The sequence below is a fragment of the Sturnus vulgaris genome, chromosome 1, assembly GCF_052056855.1.
Source record: "Sturnus vulgaris isolate bStuVul1 chromosome 1, bStuVul1.hap1, whole genome shotgun sequence".
In the NCBI taxonomy this organism is placed as follows: Eukaryota; Metazoa; Chordata; class Aves; order Passeriformes; family Sturnidae; genus Sturnus; species Sturnus vulgaris.
The window spans coordinates 104098032-104118943 of NC_142243.1; the positions used below are offsets into that span (position 1 = coordinate 104098032).

The 20912-nt window shown below is 38.6% G+C and overlaps 1 protein-coding gene across 4 annotated transcripts; it reads right to left on the bottom strand.

The window, feature by feature from the left end:
• Window positions 1–2058: 2058 nt before the first annotated feature.
• On the bottom strand, window positions 2059–13917 carry SEH1L (SEH1 like nucleoporin). Of its 4 annotated transcripts, none has more exons than XM_088172855.1 (9): window positions 13740–13916; window positions 11997–12047; window positions 10424–10570; window positions 9806–10017; window positions 9007–9105; window positions 7885–8025; window positions 7472–7629; window positions 6646–6796; window positions 2059–2286 (listed from the first exon to the last, which is right to left on the bottom strand). In XM_088172855.1, exons 1-9 carry the CDS (start codon window positions 13848–13850, stop codon window positions 2262–2264), a joined length of 1095 nt encoding a protein of 364 aa, XP_088028981.1. In that variant the 5' UTR covers window positions 13851–13916; the 3' UTR covers window positions 2059–2261. The 4 variants fall into 4 exon arrangements, with proteins under 4 accessions (XP_088028981.1, XP_014726359.1, XP_088028973.1 ...); XM_014870873.2 differs by lacking the exon at window positions 2059–2286 and adding an exon at window positions 2335–3091 and having other exon boundaries at window positions 13740–13917; XM_088172847.1 differs by lacking the exon at window positions 2059–2286 and adding an exon at window positions 2335–4660.
• Between the last annotated feature and the right edge of the window lie 6995 nt (window positions 13918–20912).

Below are 20912 nucleotides of genomic sequence, written 5' to 3' on the forward strand. Positions count from 1 at the left end.
TGCCGTCTGAATCAGTTAGATGAGGCTGAGAAATAGAATCGCTAGGGTTGGAAGGGACCTCTGGAGATCGTGCAGTCCCGCCCCCACGCCGAGGCAGGGTCACCTAGAGCAGGTGACTCACTGCGGTTGGCGTTTCAATGTCTCCAGAGAGGGAGACCGCACGGTCCCCCTGGGCAGCCTGTCCCAGTGCTCTGCCACCCTCAGCATAAAGCTCTTTCTCGTGTTGAGGCCGAACTCCTTGTGTTCTAGTTTATGTACAGAACTTGGAAAATTCCATTTCCTTACTGAAGCGTACCAGTCACATTCGTTTTTAAGAAGAGGATGTGAGCAGGTGCCTTCCAAACATGTGTGTGTGTAAGCATGAAAATTTCAACAGATCTTCAACAGATCAAATTCAGAGCTGTCCAGGATGTTTTCACAATGCATTTCTACAGTTGTATTCCTGGTATGAAGAGTGCAAAAATCTACAACAGTGGAAATTCACGTTTGTCGTAAGCAGAAATTCATATTGTTTCAAATATGTTCAAAACAAAACCAAACAACAACAAAATCAAAACCAGCACACGCACAAAACCAAAGAAAAACAAAGAAAACCACCAAAGCCATCTCATGACTTCTACAGGACCCATAAACTTCTAACCCTGGCAGTTCAATCTGAGATGTGCTCCAAGCACAGAAGCAGTGTAAGGGCTATTGCAGGTATGCTTTCAGAAGAAAAAGGAACACAGCCTTTAAAAGTGCTGGATAAATTTAAAATATTGTATCTGCTGTAATTATCCCTTTCAAAGCCCTTTTATGATTTTGCCTCCTAGAGTTCTGCTGCCTATGTCCAAGGGTCCAGATCCTGCACAAAAGTACAGTTCACAGGCTTAAGGGAATAGAGGGAAGCATGAGTTTGAGGAAGCAGAGGTGGAAAGTCAGGGATGTGGATCGAAGGGTCCTGGTTTGGAGAGAGGTCAATACAAAATAGAGGCAGGGGGCAAGGCAGACATCAGCCACAAAACCAGCCTGAGTTCATTTGCTGAGGTTAGAGTACTTGGCCCCTGTGTTCTAACATGACTTGTTTGCACTGACACTTACAGCATGTTTCCATTAGTAGCAAGTGTGACTGGAATTACGATATCTAATAATAACACATTCATCACAGAGGAAAGTAATGTGACCATGCTGAATAAACTATTAGAAGCACTACTGGAAGCTGCAGAAAATTGTCATTACTGTAACTGGTTTATCTGTGACTCTTCATTGTTAGGATAGGAATTCTGCAAATGGCTCAACACTTCAAAAATATGTTGTGCTTCTTGCATACCCAGAAACAGTTTGTTCTGGTTGAGGAACGTATCTCAGTGTAATAGTGTTGATAATTTTTTAATTATTCATTCTCCCTCTGAGAAATAGTTATTTCCCACCCTCCATTTAAGCATTATCTTTTAATCATGTAACATTTCTGTTTACCATACAAAGTTGGCATGGTTTTGCGTTAACTTTTCCTGGTAAAGATATAAAACACTTTTTTTTTTCCTCCACGCTTCGGTTCCTGTTGGCTGGAAAGCAAGCATCCTCCCTCCACACATGTTCAGCAAGCACATTATTCTAACATCAGTGTACCTCACAGGTTTTTAAGTTAAAACTTAATCCCTCAGAGAAAAATAAAGAAACAAATGTGAGCAAATGAAGTTTTCAGAATACAAGTAAAACTCACAGGAACTTGTCACTTCAGAAAAATACAAGTTGCCTTGTTCTTTACCTCATAGTAGTGGTCTAGTCCACTAGGAAACAGGCTAAGTCCATTTTGAAGCACATTGAAATATACTATTACACTTCAGGTTTCTGCTGCACAAAGGCCTCCTCTTTCCTTGCTCCCCCCAGGATCTGCCTAACAAACTCAGCAATCCCATCCTGTGCAGTAATTCTACTCCTGGGCATTCTTTGTCCAGCATTATCTTCCTGCCTTCCTTCCTTGCACCAGTCTGAGTCAGTGCCAACAGCTGATCCAGAGCAGTGGCGTTCCTGTGCTGATACATCAGAAAAGACATTTCACATTTTTTCAAGCAGCACTCTTTCTTCAAACGGTCCTGATTTAATTCAATCACTGGAAAAGAACTGAGAGGTAATGTGAAACCCAACAGCTTTAGCAGTCTCCGCACACCTTCAGCACACCCACAGGAAAAGTCAGAGCACACCTCGTGGCACAGACCAGGAACATGCAGCTGCACATCAAGAATGGCACAAAAGCAGAGCTAGGAGAGTGGACACCTGAATCAAAAAACCACCTTCATCAGGAACCTATTAAAAAAGAAAAAAGTTTATTACAAGGAAAAGCATACAAATACAGACCTTTGAGAATAAGTTTATTAGTCAATCACAATTATAAAATTTAAATATTTATACAGAAAGATGGAAAAATCTTAAGTAACCAAACACTTCAAATTATTTTGCTGCAGTATACACAGGAATGGTTTTGTTCCTTTAACAAGCTGATCCAACATCGTTCTTCACTCACAAGTGTCTTGAAGGCATGTCTAATTTTGAGAATGTTTTTCACATGTAAATGCAGTATACAAAAAGAAAAATATTAAAGACCATACTAAACTGATTTCAAAAAGGAGAAATAAAAAACAAAGAAAAAAGGACAGGCACATTGAAGTCACCTACTCCCTAAAGAGCTCGTGGCTAATACTCTTTTATGTATCTTGCCAAAATTCAAAGGGTACAAATTAAAATGGTATTTGATACACAGGTAACATGTTCTAAATGTTCTTTGTTTTGCAAAACATGCATAAAGTTCCCACATTTTTTAAAAAGTCTTCTGTACCAGAGAAGGAATACAAAGGCAGCCAGAAATGGAAGCATTGACAAATACCAGGATAAGGCCCTTCAGAATTTATTTAAAGTAACATATTAAACCCCTTCATTCTCAGGTAAAAGATTAAGAGGCCGAGATACACATCGTCTGCGAGGGTGAGGATACTGGAGGTTGGCAGTGTCAGCATCACAAGACTGCTCTATCAGAGGAGGAGGAGGAAGGAGCTGGGCATGACTGGACCATCTCGATCCAGCCCGTGGGGAATCCAGAGGGGGAAAGAAATACCTGAAACAATTAAGAAAGGAACAAAACACCAAAACAAAAAACCAAACAAAACAAAACAAAACAAAAAAAAAACAAAACAAGAAAAGAAGAGAAAGGTAGTAAATACAAGGAGAACCAAAGGGGAGAAAAGACATGCTGGAAAAAAAAAAGGCTTTAGTATATCCATGCCAAAACCAATAGAACATAATAGCAAAAATCAAGGCTTGTAATTCAAAACAAGACAAATCTGGAAACCCTTCTTTAAAACAAAATAATAGTCTGTTCCACTGAAATTCATTGAAAATAATACCATAGTCTTAGTCCTAGCATACATTTTTACACAAGAACGGATTGCTTTGGAAGTCAAAAGGGTGGTGCAGTACAGCTAGTAACAGGCTTTCATTCTCCCAGAATTACTGTGATTTGTTAACACCTTTCAGTAATGCTTTGTTTGTGACACAAAATATACATTAAATATTATCAAAGTACATTTGCTGCGTATATGTCTAATTCAGATTAACTTCACAGCATTTCTAGAATAGACGTAAAAACATCACTGTTAATTATTAACATTAATGATATACATTTACAGAGAATAACTACTTTGAATGAAATACAGTCTTTGTATCTATTTACATAGTTCTGCAAAATCCTCAGTGTAAATTCAAGATTCCTAGTGGATGCAAGATTCAGAATTATGCCACTTCATGTCATTTTGCTGCTGTTTTTATTACAACTTACCCGTAACACTTGTGCATTTTAATGTAACTATATTATGTTTTCTGTCTTGTTTACAATTCTGTGGACTTATATTAAAAAAAACAGCTATCAGTTTATTAATGAAATTATGAGACAATTAACAACAAGCTGCATTTTGGTTTAGATCTCTGTATGGCTAAAGTGTTTGCATTTTTCAGGAATACTATCTTTAGAGAATTTAAATCTCCACGTAATTGTAATTATTACCATAAGAATGTACAAATATGCAACAGAAAAAATACTTCTTTTAGGATGAAGTATGACAGTACTTACAAAACATTTATTTGAAGCCATACTAAATAATATAAATGAAGCAATACCAGAATACTAAAAAGCCATCATCTGTACAACTGTCAAAACAGTTTTCTTACTCCTTTGATGTATTACAAAGCAGTTACAACCTTTTTATGTTTAGGAATCTTAATCAAATACTGAACACTCTGAAATGCAAAACAAATTGGTTCTCAAAACAATTTTAATGAAAGTTATTGTAATGGTCGTTTCCCTCCTCCCATCCCAATCAAGGACAAAAATTCTTGTTTTTAACCATGAACTATCTTTTAATTTGACAAGCTTTCAAAAATACGTTCTGATGGAATTTTTGGGGTTTGGGTGGTGGTGTTTATGTTTTTTTTCCAGACAAGACGCCTCTCCAAGTATTTTTCTATCAGGCGTTCCATCAGTATCAAACTGTGCAGGCTAGTACAAAAAACGCATACAATGTGTTTTAAAAAGGCGTTTTGAACAGCATTTAGTAGTTAGCAGGCTGCTGGTGTCTTGGGAGAGGTCAAACGGCGCTGGGGAAAGGAAAAAGGAGTTCGTTTTCCATTCCTGTGTGCATGCAACAAGCAGCAAAACACCAAAGTTACTCCAGTTAGCTTGGTATCAGCTCTGCTTTCTGTTAAAAAGGACATAATACAAATGGAGAATGGAAATTGTATCATAAATCTAGACACACAATTACATCAACATAATAATATACCCCTACTGGTTATTTCCTAACAATCTACATCACATATTCTGAAATTTATTTTGAGTACAAATTCAGTTTGGCCATAGTGCTTTTATAATCTTTTCCAGATCTGCCTGTGCTACAGCCGTTTTAAGTGTTTAAACGTAGAGACAGGAAACACAGCATGTACAGTCAGAGACAAAATAAGTTATGTGTAGGATACCTATTTAGTCAAATGTCAAAGCATAAATCTTTATCAGCATGTTAACACTAACACAGAAGTTAACGACTGTGCTTACTCAATTCAGGACAATATCATCATAGAAGAAAGCATGTAGTAAAGTGTGTATCTTTTATAACAAAGCTCAATCCTAGGACAAGACACTGTATGTCTGGAAATTACACAGCTGCTGACTTAATTCCGGAAATAACATTGCATTACAAATCGGAGGCAAGAATAATTCATTAAAAACCCAAACAAAACACCTTCCAAAATACAGAGCCATGAAGGGAACAGAAATAATGCTAGAAGTTTCAGTTTCACAATGGCTTAGCACCAAGTTCAGGGACAGAAGAGCCACCAGTGGGGTGGGGCCGGTTAGTCTTGGTGGTAGCACAATCTTAGATAAGGAGATTGTGAAACCACACCCTGTGCTAAAGAGCTGTAAGACAGCCTGTATTTCCCCACAGAAGCCCAAGCAAATGCAGCTACACAGCTCTGGATATACCATTTCCAAGGCAGGGCTGCATTTCCTTTGCTACATTGCAAGTAGAACCTGGAATCGTGACCAACAACATTCTGATGCCCTTTCTTGTAGAAACCAGGCCCATTACCACCTCTTGTGCTCTCATTTATCTTGAGGAAAATGTGAAACCCATTCTCTGTTCAACAGCCTTAGAAGTGCCGTTCAGGACTGACTGCTGAAAGCGAAACAGGGGGCAGGCTGGTGCTACTCTCCAAAAGCAAACTACTGACAAGCATTGCAATCTGAAAAAAGCCCCACATGAGTAGCTGCATTGAGATGGAAAGGGAAACTATCCCAAGGCATTTGAAACAAAGGTGGCCACAAAACTTGGAAACTGCTGCTATACAATCTGGCCCATCTCATCCTTATACAGGACTTAAAACTCTGTAAAGCTTATTGTACACACTGCACTATACAGATGCAAGACTCAGCTATTTCTACATTTCAGTGTGCACAAATGAAAATGTTTTTTTCAGAAGAGGCACTAAAATTTACGAACTAAACAGCAACCATGACAGAACAAAAACCTAACTGAGATTAAGGCGAATTATCTGCAATATGAATGCCATATGAGGAAAATGTTAAAAACCACAAGACTTTTATTCAAGTGCTGCTAAACACCTGCAAAAACCAAGTAAACTAACACTAACATTTGACTGTTGAAATCATATGTTATGAAGAAACTTTTCTTCCTTTCTTTCTGCTATATTATCCCAGAGAAAAACAGAATTCGTTGCTGGTATTTTTGCTTCATTTTTAAACATGTATCTAAAACAAAAGGGCAGTTACACACCAGTAGGATGAAGCTTCTCCTTTGAAACTATTTCAGAAACGTTGTTTTTAACAAAATGAAAGGACTAAAAATGAAAATAATTATTTACATTGCTTATTTATACAGACTGATTCAGTATGACTTACTGTTTTGTTCATTGTCTTCTTAACACTGGCATAACAGACAAACCACAGAGCAAAATCAGAAGAGCTTATAGAAGTACTCATGCAATAAATGATATTGCACTTTAAAAACATGTAAAACAAATATGAGAGCTAAATGAAATTAAGAAGATTCAGAGAAAATACTATTTACTGAAAATCAGTCTCTCTACTAATTAACCTACCTGCTGGCAGATGATCCATTTAGTGAATTCTGCAGACTTGTATTGGCTGAACCTAGAGAGGCATTAAAAATTCCCTGCTGAGAACTACCATTCACTGGACTCCCATTACCTTTCAGTATACCAGTACACTTCCAGTTGTCCATGTAATTAGCTGCAAACACAGATATATAGAAACTGTTAGTTTCTCTTCTGAAGCTCAGCTTTCAACTTTCCCACACCTGGTCTGAATCAGAACTGAACTTCAATAACAATGTATAAATTCCAAACAGTTAGGATCTGGCCCTTTAGCTGCCTGATATTCTCTGCCTGTCCATAATTTAAAACTCAGTTTCCATTATCACAATACTAAGAAACAAATGAAAATACATAAGGCAACTGCCAGTGGGTTTTTGTTGTTATTGTGGGGATTTTTTTTTTGTCGTTTGTTTGGTTCATGGAGGGAGGGTACATGTATTTGTTTGTTTCCTTTCAAAAACGTAAACAGAAAAAAGCCATTTGCCTGGACATTGTGACTGAATGTAGATTTTCTAGCAGGAAAAGATCTATCTTACTTTTTAAAATGACAACTTCATGTAGCTCTAGTCTAGTGAAACAATTCCAGGGTACAGTAACAAAACTATTCACAGCAGCCTAAATCGTGCAAGTATTCTAGTACAGGAAATTATGTCTGAGTTCTGTTTTTCTTAGACATAAACAGAAATATAGAAAAAATATCTATCTTTCACAAGTCTAAAATGAACACTCACTCCAAAATTATGTTTTGAGTAAAATTTCTCAAGCAATTCAGCAGACTACAAAGTAATGTATTTCAGGTGGGTGACCTTACCCTTCCAGAGTCTAACACAGCCATCATCACCAGAGGAGGCAAGCACTGTGCCTGTAATATTCCAGCTCACTCGCCACACCTGGGAGTTGTGATTATCAAACTGTGCCACAATATGAATTTCAAATTTTGTTAATCCTCCTGATGAAGTCAATTCTTTCCTGTTTAAGAGAAAAGTGACAGTTCTGCACACAACTGTTCAAAGGTCCGGACTCAAACATGATGTCAGAAAGAACTACATCTTTCTACTAACAACTGTTACTAGATTAGGTATTCAGACAAAATTATAGCCTTGCTCACCATCTTGTCACCTTAAAAATCAGGTTGCTAGAAACAATCCTGCAGACAGTGACTATTTGAACGAGGTTGTATAGTATGCATCACATCACACCAAACCATCTTCCTCTTGAGCTCACCTTAGAGGTTTCAGTGTGAAAATTCGCACGTCTTTGGTTGCTACAGCCAAGATGTGGAAGGATCTTCCCAGATTTGGAGCAAATGCAATATCATGTACAGGATCCGTGACTGTCATCAGAGCTTCTGCTTTTGCATACTTCCTGTACAGGGCAAGAAATTAACTTTTAATGCCATAAAAACTGGCAGTGACGCAAATTATATAAACCAGATACATAAATTTAGGCAATAATTTCAAGCAGATTTCTTCAGAAATTGAATGTATCAGATACAGTAGCCATAGTATGCTACAGTATTTTAAGTTATACAACAAAGCAAGGATTGCAGAACAAAAAACATTTTTGTCTACAATTGGAAAAGGGAAATCAAAAGAAATTTTCCATTCACAAATCTAAAGGGAATTTGCATCTCAGTAACTTACTAAATTTTCCATGCTTTTAAGCAGACCACTGTCTGCCTCCTCTGCTGTATGATAAACACATATTCCATTTTCTTAGTAAGTTACAGTAACTTCATTGTTAATGCATGGAGAGCATTGCCTGAAGCTGGGCATAAAGTCCACAGAACACTCTGGCTCCTTTCCCACATCGATCACTCCTAATCAAACACAATTTCTCTGTTATCATTTAATTGGAAGTGGTGGTGCACAAACTTCCTAGCCTTTTCTGCTTCTGTGAACTCCTGACTGTACAACCTGAACTTCAACAGACAACGAGCAATTCACAGCACTTTCTGTCATTATATTCCTGCTTTTAAAATCTTTGTAAGGAGGCTTTGAACAAAACAGTGCCTGGTACAACACAATTCAAGTTTCAACTGTTATGTCCTTGTGCAAAATTAAACATATAATTTAGCAGACACAGAAACAACAACTCTCCCTTTAAAATGCTGATAAGAACACTGACATTTCTGCACTGACAGAGAATAAAACTATCAATGTAATTTCTGTTAACATCAGTTACCATTCTGGAGTCTCCCTCTCTTTTCCCACCCAATGGATCAGAAATAAAATTAAAGTATTATTATTCACTACTCCACTCCACATCTAACGATATAAATAAAATGCCATATATTATAAACAACTTTATGATCCCACAAACATTATATATTGTTATTTAGCATACCTGGTATTTTCATTATATTCATAAATTTGAACCTTAGCCAGTATATTTGGACTGTTGTCATCACTTCCTACAGCTATCATGGGTGAATGTGCTCGAGAGCTAAAAGGTGAAAACAAGTACTGTTATATTTACATGTTATATATATTATATTCATATATAATATTTCCTGCGGAAGGTACACCAAGCCATTTGTTAAATTTCAAACACATTATCTACAGAGAAAACAAAACACCATAAAATATCACAAAGAAAAAATCAGAAAGAAACACGAGTTAAATGCTATTCAGTTACCACTATCTTCATTGTTTCGAAAGCCCACTTTATACACTCACTAAGGGAAATCATTAGACAACATTATTTTGCATATTAATTATTTAGCAGTTCAAGACTATGTTTTCTGAAAGAAGAATTTACTTTCTGTAATAGACTGCATCTGCAGTCTAGTATTTACCACAAGTTTCATGGCAGAATCTGCATTCTTTGCAGTGCTTTTAATGATTGATTCAGTGATACTTCATTCAGATTTTGGAAGACAAATCACATAAGCTAAATGTAGATGAGTTCTAGTTTTTAAATCATCTTTTATCTTATCTCATGCATTAAAGTGAATGTCTGTACTCTGAACCTTCAGCACAGACTACTGCTAATGAATAAAAGAGTAACTGGATCAGTAGGACATAACACCGCCCACAGGGAAAGCCATTAAGTGCTTCTGGACAAACAGAAATCAAAGCAGTTCAGTTTTGAATGGTTTTTCCCTTCCTGTTACAGTCATAAAGCAAATGTTTTAGTAACATACCTTGAAGGATTCCAAGAAATACAACTGCAGCTGAGCTTACATGAGATTTCATGCTGCAGTGACCACTGGCTGAGGTTCATCACATCTGGAGCTTCATAGATCCTTACAACTCCATCTGCTGAACAAGTTGCTAACATAAGACCCATATGCTTGGGAGCGAACTTCACATCTGTAACAGATGTCCTACTGTCTACTAGAGTGGTCCTCTTGACCTGCAAAGAAATTTCCACCAAACAATTTATTACCTAAGGAAGGCTAATCAAAGCCTGACAGCACCATTTCATAGGATTGCTTACATCTTCCACTAAAAAAATTCCACCCCCCAACTTTTCTATTGTTTGAAAGATGAGCAAGAACAGCCAGTGTTGTTTCAAAAGATCTCTTGTCAAAGAAAAATCCAACTTTAACTCTAGGTGGGACTTCATGTCTGTAAGTTGTTTGCCAGGAACATCTTATTATGAAACACCAGTAATAGTGATGTGAATTGGCCAGGATGTAGCCAGTTAGCTGTTTTCCTCAAATGTTTTAAAAATACTTACTTTGTGTTGGAATGTTGCCACAACTGAACAAAACATAGCCAAAATTGGAAACTTTATAGCTATAGAAAAGGAGTCTCACCCAGTGACTCTGGCCTCGGAGTTTATCATTTGACTCTCCCACTATTTCTTCCCATACAGCTGCTGTTCTATCAAACGAGCAGGAAGCCAGGACCTGGCCAAATTCAGGATGGGCCCATGTCACTCGCCACACTGATCCACTATGTGTCTGCAAGATAACATCAAAACACTGTAGAGAAGCAAACTTACTGCGTTAGGCCAAGGAACCATCTATTTTCATGACTTTCTGAAGAAAAGAATTCTAGAAAGTACTAATACTGCTCCTTTGAAACCTATGTGTTGCAATAGAAACAGATGGGACTCTTGATTCTTTATGTTGAAAAGCTAATCTTTAATGTTACAGCCTATTTTTTTACAGTTTTCTAAGACCTTGTGTTTAATTGGTTCATAACTTTCTTGCCACTCAATTAATTGGTTAGTAAATGGCATTTTACATATACATCAAATTTCTCTGTTCCTAGCTAGTTTACATATTCTGTTCACTGATTCCTATGGGACAGATTTTTTGTTTTTGTAGGTGCAAAAGGTTTTGTTACTAGAATAGATTGTGCTAACTGATTCTGATTTTCAGAATTTTTTTACATGAGAACTTATAAGCTAGCTTTTAGCTTAGCTAGAGTAGTAGGGTCTAAACCGTATTTTATAAGGCCTTTCTTTTACAATAACTACCTGCATGCAACACCTACGGTCTTTTATACAAAGTTACATAGCAGCTGTTGCAGTTCTTTGTTCCACCCAGCTCTGCAAAGCTGTGGCTCTTAGTGTTTAAAAAACAATTACTACAACTGTATTTCAAGGCATCATTCATTACTACCTTAAGTTCCAAAATATGATTCTGCCTTACTGTAAAAAGTACAGTTTTGTTCTCAACCAAATTTCAGCCATTACCATGTTCACTTCTAGCTTGACTGTACTTTTCAAAAGCACTTGCAGAACATTATTAATCTTCTTTCTAATATGAAGCTCCTCTTTTATACCTAGTCAACATTCCTGTCTTAGAGAAGGGGAATTTGAAAGCCTGCCTTGCACTGCCATTTACAGGGATGAATGCATTGTGGTCCTATTAAATACAAATTTAAGAACAATTCAGAAGCTGAATACACTAATTATCGAGATGAAGCAGAGCCTCTATAGGACAAAGTTCTCAGAAAGGTTTTGGAGAACAAAAAGCAGAGGTCAGATGTTCTAACATTTAATAGCCAGACATCTTCCTTTTAATTTTCCTCCCTTTTATTTTTTTAAGTCTTACTATATGCAAAAGGAAATAGTCAATTAAAAATTAAGGCACTGTTTTCTACTCCCTGAATACCAGTCAGTGATAACATCTACTGATACTAGAGTCTTGCAACATAATTAGGTACTAACAAGAGCACACTGCATGTTAGCATCTGCTTTAATGACAGGCACTAGAGATGTTTTACAGAAGCTAAGAAAAAGTATTTTACACAAGACATAGACAATCTACATCTAACCAAAAGCATTTCTACTCTAAAATTCAGCAGAAATTAAGTATGTTGCTCCAAAAACAAAGGAGAAATGATGGTTATGTCTGTGTCATTTTAACAAATACAAACCTTCCAGCTAGCAGTGCAATGCCAATCTCCATTTTCACTTTTGTCCCAGACCTATTGAGAAATCAAAATACAATTATTCAATTTGTAAATAAAGCTGACTAGTATTTTAAAGACACACACACATATATATATATATATATATAAAATAAACAAAAATACATTCACTCCCCCACTAAACATTTTCATCCAGGACACGGTACCTGGTTCCGTACAAAATTGCACTTAACTCAACCATGAAAATATCCCTATTACAAGTAGGGAGAAGAGGCACTGCCTGCAAAACCCACTATTGTATGACTTCTATCTCTTTTTAAACAGTAAATTACATAGAAGGGAAATTATTACAATTCCCAATACTTCATTCACTTTGTTCCAAGAGTACACTGTTCTGTTTCATTCTAGAGTCCCCAGCACCCTCACGTGCTCAGCTCTGGCTGCAAAACCCTCAAGCAGCTACCAGCACTCATCCCAAAAGCAGAGCAGGGCAGCAAAATATACATCAGGATGGTGGGGGAACAGATTTTGTTTCTTTCTATGAGATTTCTGCCTTGATTTATAACCATATGCAAGTCACTGAACCTTCCTCTCTCTTGACTTCCCATATATCTTTATGAATTTTTCACTGAAAAATTATGTAGAAAGTCACGAACATAACCAAATGAAAGACACCACCTGACGCCCACTCCTGTTCATCACTCAATCAATTTAAAGCCGTACTGAAAGTCCCCTCACATCTGCCACTCTGGATCTCCAACACAACCTAGGTCATGGTGTCCCTCTGGTTGGAGGAAAACTTCTGAACAGTCTCATAAAGGGTTCAATTATGACTGGAAAGTAACGTTACACTGCTAAAAAACATAGTTTCTGTGTTCATCCTACCTCCTGGAATCTTTCTTAAGAACTGCACACTCTAAGTAGTCAGGCAAACCAAAGAACCCCGTGTCTTCGGCTCACCTTCTGGGGGACCGTATTATTCTTTGCTTTTGAGTCTGTGGTCAGGGAGAAGGGTGTGCTTCGTTGTTGCTAAGCCTAATCTACATATAACACAGCTTTCTATGGAAAAAGCGACTTTCTCAAACATTTATCTGGACTTAATAACAAACATGACTGCTCTCAGCAAATTAGATTTCTTAAATCTATCCACGTGACTCCCGAATATTTGCCCACCCGCTTACTATGCACAAAAAAAAAGAGAAAAAGCAATCAACTTTTCGCTGAAGTAAATATAAAATGCTACTTCATTTCCTCTAAAGGGATGTAAAAATTAAGGCTTCTAATATTCTACACTTTCCCCACTCTGCCAGGGCACACACGGAACACTCCGGCTTTTTGCTTACTGGCACTTCACCTTCTTCCCATTACAAATACAGATTGTTGGCACTACATTACGAAACAGCAGCTTCCTTCATAAGTATTCTTTAATAAGTACAGATTTTCAGCCGACTAAACAAAACAAGCGGCACGGCTGCAGGCACAGCAGTCGGGAATGTTTTCCCTGCCGCAGCAATGGGTGGGAAGCGGAGGCCCCGTGTTCGCATGCCTCAGCGCAAACACAAACACAAACACAACGTGCACTGTGGGCGAAGGCGTCCCGCCCCGAGGGCCCGACACCGCACCGGGACCTCCCGCGGACCGAGCCCTCGGCTGCGCCGCAGCCCGGCCCGACCCGCATAACCTGGTAGGCCGCGAACGTCCGGCGCCGCGACACTGGCCTGGTACCAGGCCCGGTGGCTTCCCGCTCACCTTGACGCTCTGGTCGCTGGAGCAGGTGGCCATGCGGCGCCCGTGGAAGTCGAAGGACACATCGTGGATGAGGTCGCGGTGATCCGCGGCGATGCTGCGCGCCACGAACATCCCGCCGCGGCCGCCACGCGCGCACGCCTCACGCGGCGGGGCGGGACGGGGCGGGGCCGGGCGGGGCGGGGCCGCTGCCGCGCGCGCAGCCGCCAGAGCCCCCCGCGCGCGCAGGGGTCTGCTCCGCGCGTGCGCGCTCCTTCACACCGCCGGGAAACGCGGGGAAGGGCGGGGACGGGACGAGACCTGTCTGGATGGGCCGGGACGTGACGTAACGTGACGTAACGCGACGCGACGCGACGTGACGTGACGAGACGTGACGTGACGAGACGTGACGTGACCGCGGTGAGGAGTAGAGTCGGCCGCTAGGGGGCGGAGCGGTGATGGAAGTTAGGCCGCTGCCGCGCCTGCCCGCGATATGTGCCCTGGCGTAGCGACGGGACGAGTGGACGTAACCTCGAGCTGCACTAGGGGAGGTTTAGATTGGACATTAGGAGGAATTTCTTCTCGGGAAAGGTGATTAGATATTGAAATAGGATGCCCAGAGGGGTGGTGGAGTCACCGTCGCTGGAGGTGTTTTAGGAAGGGCTGGACGTGGCACGTGGTGCCATGGTGATGTTCGGTCGCAGATCGGACTCGGAGATCTCGGAGGTCTTTTCCAGCCGAACTGCTGCTGGGATTCTGTGTGGTTGCCGCTCCATCCTCGGGCTGTGCCCACAATGCCGAAATCGCGTTCCATAGCGAATCCGAAAAGCTGCGGAGGTCGCTGTGGTAATGCACATCGATGAACAAACAGCGCGGTGGTGTGTGGTGTACTGCACTTGCTTCGTTAATGATTTACTGTATTAATGAGCCCTACTAGATGAGCCTTGTGGTGCGAAAGAATGTGAGACCTGCTTCTGTTTCGAGGAAAGATTTGGGAGGATGAAGTGCGTGACCGACAGTGCAGTCAGGGGAGGAATCCGCGGACAAGCTGAGAAACTCCTATGAGGAAAGGAGACTGTTCAGTCTGGAAGAGAGATGGCTTAATGGTGACCTAACTGTGGCCTTTCTAGTACCTGAAGGGAGTCTACAAGAAAGATGGAAACACATTTTTTACAAGAGTGTGTAGGTACAGAACAAGGGGAAATGGATTCAGACTGAGAATAGGTTCAGATTAGATATTAGGAATAAACTCTTTCCTGTGAGGGTAAGTGAAGCACTGGAACAAGTTGCCCAGGAAAGCTGTAGATTCCCCATCCGTGGAAGTGTTAAAGACCAGGCTGGATGGGACTTTGAGCAACCAGGTCTAGGAAAGATGTCCCCGTCCATAGCAGGGAGGTTGGAAGTAGATGGTCTTTAAGGTCCTTTCCAGCCCAGGCTGTCCAGTGTTTCAAAGTGAGACACAGTGGGTGTTGGATAAGATGCAGACTATGAAGTAGAAGAAGCAGAACAGAGCCTGGCATGTGGTCGAAAACTCATCATAAGTGACTGAGCTCTGGGCGGGAGCTATAGACCAGGAATAACTGGTCTGTAGTCAGAGGCTGTGCAAAATAAATGAACCACAGCAGATAGAGACTCTTGAGGGCTCAATACTTTCACCCCTGACATACCACCTTTCAAGGAGCCCCTCACTAAGAAGCACTTCCTTCCATTTTGTAGCCTGCAGTATGCACTCACAAACTGGGTCATGCAGCTCACAGTGCCAATACCTTTTAAATACCATTCATTTGTTGTATCACTGAGCACAAGACTGTTACAGCATCTTGTTTTTAAGGAATGTTTCATCTGCAAGCTGTATTATTTACTGACTATTCTGAAGATAACTACAATAGCGGACAAGTGTTAGCGAAGAGAAAATAATTAATGCACTGTTCCAAATAGCAATAATGCAGTCATTAGATTTAAGAGAAAATATAATAATAAAATTATGATTGTGTCAATAAACACCAAAAGCAAATACATTTGTATTTAATTCGTTTGTATTTCGGGTCCAAAACAGTACTGAAGTCATCAGAACACCTCCAGTGCCTTAAAACTATCATCCAGTTTTCCAATCATATATTAAGTGAAAAGGGGAAAGGATTAAATTTCCTGAAACCGGATATATTCAAATTCTCTGGATTCAAGTCAGATTCAGACATTTTCTAGAAGATTTTTGGTAACTGCAGCTTTAACAGAAAATTAGTTTTAACATTTTTAAAATACTTTTGCTTCTCACTACCTCATTTGGAATTTTCATGTTCATGGCAATGAGGAGTCAATTTCTGTCCACTCAGTGGACAGAGTTTGTTCAGAGGTGTCCAAATTCTTCACAGAATCATAAAGAAACTGTTACATGCTTGTGAGATAAACCTGACAGTTTGATATTTGATGCATTTGTTTTGGCAAACTGCAAGCTGCATTCAGTAGGGACTGATGGAGGTGCTGTTAGCACATGCCAGAGGGATCCCTTCACTCTTTCTGCATAACCTGCATGCAATATATGCACGTATTTAGCACCCTAATGCATGTGTTTCATTGGTAGGCCTTATATTAAGAATAGATATGGTGGTACCAAATGTGATAAGGAATTTTAATAGATAGAGAATAATACCTTAATTACAACAAACTTGGACTTGAAGGTACACCATGGCTTTAAAATGCTAGAATTCAATTATTTTAGTGATATTGGGCAAGGAAAAGTCAACATGTTGAAAAATATTTTTTTGCCCAAGTACAGGAAATATGACAGAAAATGTTTTCAATTACAGAGGATCAAAAATGTGGAAGAATTTAGGAGAAAAATCACCAGCTAGTTTTATACTCCTGTGCAAGTTGGCCAATGATAGTTTTAAAATTATATTTTTAAAATAATACAGAACTAAATTTCAATGGATAACAACAGCTGGAGCTGAAAAAAGGAATTTGCAAGAAACTTGTCAAGAAAATTTAGATATCTAAGATTTACCTGTTTTTATTAGTAGAGAAATTTAGTTGCCATTTGTAAATAAGAGAAAACTTGCGAAGCATTTTAAAAAATGAGGAGCTAATGAAAGGAAGAGGTTAACATTTTCTGATTTCTTAATATGAACTGGTATTGCACAATCCCTCTCCTAGAAGGAACCTCACTCTGGGGTCTAGGGCTGTAGTACAAACACCCTTTTATCTTCCCTGCAGTCACGTGCAATCACTTTGGAAGTTGAAATTTCAGTATTTCCTAAACAATGACTAAATTTTAGGTAATGCAATAGAAGTAGCAAGCAAATGTGATTGTGACTGTTTCAGTGCTGCAATTAGAGAGGTAGTAAGTTTTCCATGCTATTCTCATATGTGAGAAAAACAAACAAACAAAAAAAGACAACACCGCTCCCCCCAAAAATAGTAATTTTTAGATTGTAATAGAATGTATTTAGATTGCTAAAGAGGAAGGATTGCTAAGGATTTTTTTAAATCTTTCAGCATAATTAGAGACATGTGTACTTTGATATTTCAGTTATTGCTTCATTGAAACAGCTGGAGAGACAGTGCCTAATAAAAACATTAAAGCTGACTTATAAGTTCTTTAGTCTGTGGCGGTGTATCTGAACGGTCGATTTTTTTAGCTATTTGGGGAAATGTCTTTTACTGTAAACCACTGATTATGTTTGTTAAAAAATTGCATTTTTTTTTTCAGAACAATCATTTCCAGTCAGTGATTCAGCTGTCAAAACCCAATTCTTTTGCAATATTAGTAATGTAATGATTTTGTTGAGACTTGAGAATGTTTCAAGTAGTAAATGAATATTTTTCACCTGCTCAAATTTAGTTTATTTTTTTCAGCCAGTAATATCAGTATAGTTGTAGCAGGGCAAAATTGTCAGATTCACAAATAATTTGCATCAATCATTTTCATTTAACAACATATAAATATATAAATGTATCACAAAGGCCCATTTTGACCTAAAATGTTTGTTTTCTCTGACAAGACACAAAAATTGTACACTTCAAGTCAACATTAGGCTTTATTGCTAACATTTTAGTTTGGCCAGTAAGCAAAACAAACAACTATATACATATTTTAATACATGTACACACACAAATATTTGTCCATTTTTAAATACAACCATTCCCTGACCTCATTCCCTAGATTCAAAGCAAGTTTTGTCAGTTTAGATTTATTTAGAAACCAGGTCCAAAATCATCAGTTACTTTTAAAAATCCAGGAAACATGGGTGATCATCATCCCAGAATCTGAGTTTACTGCAATGTCTGGTTTCAGTTAGTACCCAGGAATGAGATAAATACATTTTTCTCATGTAGACTATTGTATCAGGTGTTTTCTGTTAGTAGAAAGACTGACACAGAATGGAGGTTCAATAGAGGAAACACTTCATAGTGAAACATCAGAATTAGCAAAGGGATGAGAGGACAAGATACAGCCTTTGTTAAGGCAAGCACTCATTAAATAGATAGCCAATTAGGATGGAAGGCATCCAGTCTAATAGAGAGGCATTCACATATTCTGGGAAATGAAACAACACTTGTTTAAATTCTTGTAAATGGCCAGAGTATCTCTCACATTAAAAGTAAAACAAACTTTGTTGAGTAAGGTCAAATTTCTCTGGATCTCTTCTGAAATATTTCAAATGTTACCAAAAAATTGGCTATAAAAGCTAACATGCTACATCAGAAGACAGATTTTCCAATGATGTAACATGAACACAAGTTATCTTGGACCACAGAAGTCTCGGCATCTGGGGTAGTATGATAAATCAGATGGAAATAGTACAAACAGTATGTGAGCGCTTTCCTTTTACTTCCTTACCTAAGTCTAATAGAAACCTTTGCTATGAATAAATACTTCAATTTCTTTTTGTCTTAATCTAGGTAAAATTAATAACAAATTCAAGATTATTGCCTAGTGAGATATTCCCCTTTGAATGGTGTAACAAATCCAGAAAGCAAGACTTAGTGCCGAAAATGCATCCCCCTGCTGCATTTCCAGAGTATCCAGAGGGTTATAAAGTTGGTGCACAAAGGGACAATTCCCACTGTACAGCAGTGGTTGGCAGCCACCATGGCCAGGTCAGGGGGGCACAAACATCTGCTGCTAATGCTAACAAGAACACTCCATGCCACATAGCAAGATAATGGGAAGCATGCTGCAACTCAAGGGAACCACAGGAAGTTTGCACTTTCCAGTGCACTGAGCTGAGAACTAGGATTCAGCTACCAGCTAACCTTGGAGACTTCCTCTTACAGCTGAATAATAAGGAAAAACATTCTGTTTGTGGTGATGGCGTGCATGATGTGGAAAAGACAGTTGTATTTTAACATTACTATCTGCATAATGATGTGCAGAGGAAGATCACTCAACTATCACAATCCTGGTACATATTTTTAACATTTTGATTCAGTATTGTATCTTGATTGAATTAAATTGAACCACAGCAGAGAAGAACAAGTAAAAGCATCTATAATAAGGGTAGTTTTTCCCTTTTGACACAGTAGGCCAATTTTGTTCTCAATTTGACTGTATAAAACTGCATAACTTAATTTATTTCTGCTGGAAGTCCAGTATAAGTGTATTAGCACTGGTAGAGATATTCTCATTCAAAATTACTGTAACTGGCATTGCTGTGCATTAAAAAAAATATACAGTTAGTACTTTTCTCCCTTTTGACTACCTTCTTCAAGTAAAAGATGCTTTTGCCGTGGAGAGAGAGATTTCATAAAATGCAAAAGCCTATCAAAAAGAAAGTAAGTAATGGACTGTACTAACTAAGCATATTTATATCAGCATGGGATAGAGAGTGAGGAATCCTGCTTAAAATGGCTGCCACTGTTACATGCTTCAGTCATGTCTGTGCTAGATGCTGGTCTGTTACAGTAAATCATGGATTATCATGCCAATAGCAAGCAGTTTTCAGCAGAGTTAAAGGTTCCATTCCCGACAACCTTTTTAAAATATTATTTTTGGCAAGGAAGACCTGCCTGACCCTGTGAAATCCACAGAGTTTTTTGTACCATGTTTTCCTTAACTTAAAAACTGGATTCACAATAATTAATAATATTTCACATAGACTAGAATGATGTCTATTATTATATATCCTGGATTCAGGCAATGTAGAAATACAAAGTGTTGTTATTGAGCAATCAGATTCAGGGGAAAAAAATCTGGTAAACTCAGTCATTTAGGAGGTTGCTTAGCTTTGATAATCTGAGGCTTAAAACTTGGAAAGAGTTTGAAAATATTGGCAACTGGTCTTGTATGTGTTACGCAAGTGTCATAAAAACTGGAAATTCTAAAGGTGGATATTTCAGAGGAAAGCATGAAGCATGCATAATCACAGCAGTGTGTGGAAGATGTGGGTTGAATTCTTCTTCAGGAAAAAGAATACTAGCAATTACTGTTATGAAGAGTGAGACAAATCAAGAGGATCACTTACCAGGCATGACTGGGCAATCATGGCAAGAATATTATTTTGTGGGCAAAAATGAGGGTAAAGTCCCCAAGCCTTTATGTAAGTAACCTGAGAGTAAAACAGGCACTTAAAGCAGAACAGTGAACCTTTATGTGTCACCCTGCTTTGTTGCCGCTGCTGCAGAACAGGCTCCACTTAGAACCTGTTATTTATTTAGCTAGGAACTCAACAGAATGTCCCAAACTGGATTTAAAACTTACTGTTTTATCTAAAAAACCCATGAATATTAGAAATATGCAAGAAAAAAAAAGATAAGCTCCAACTCTATAAAATTATGTTTTACCATATAATGTAAAAAAGAGTACAGGAAGAAAAAGTAAGCAAAATAATAATTATTAGAAATGACAGTCGAGCAAAGCCATTATTCAATCATGATCAAATATAGCTGTGGCAGCACATAAAGTTGAGTTAAGGAGAAACAGAAGTGGTGTTATATATAAGTAAGTGGCTTATGGATGGGAAACTATTCTGAGTCATATGAATGTGCAAAGAAAAGTAAGGGAAAATTGGAATGACAAGTTGACAAGCAACATAACTGACAGCTAGGTAGGGAATACTGATGGCTTCATAACAGATAAATATGAAGGTTGATCTCAGATGGTATAATTACATCAGAGCTATCTTTAAATTAGTGATCTTAAGCTGGGAAATAGAAACAGCTTGTAGGAGAAAAAGTAGAAAATAGCTGGCCCTGAGA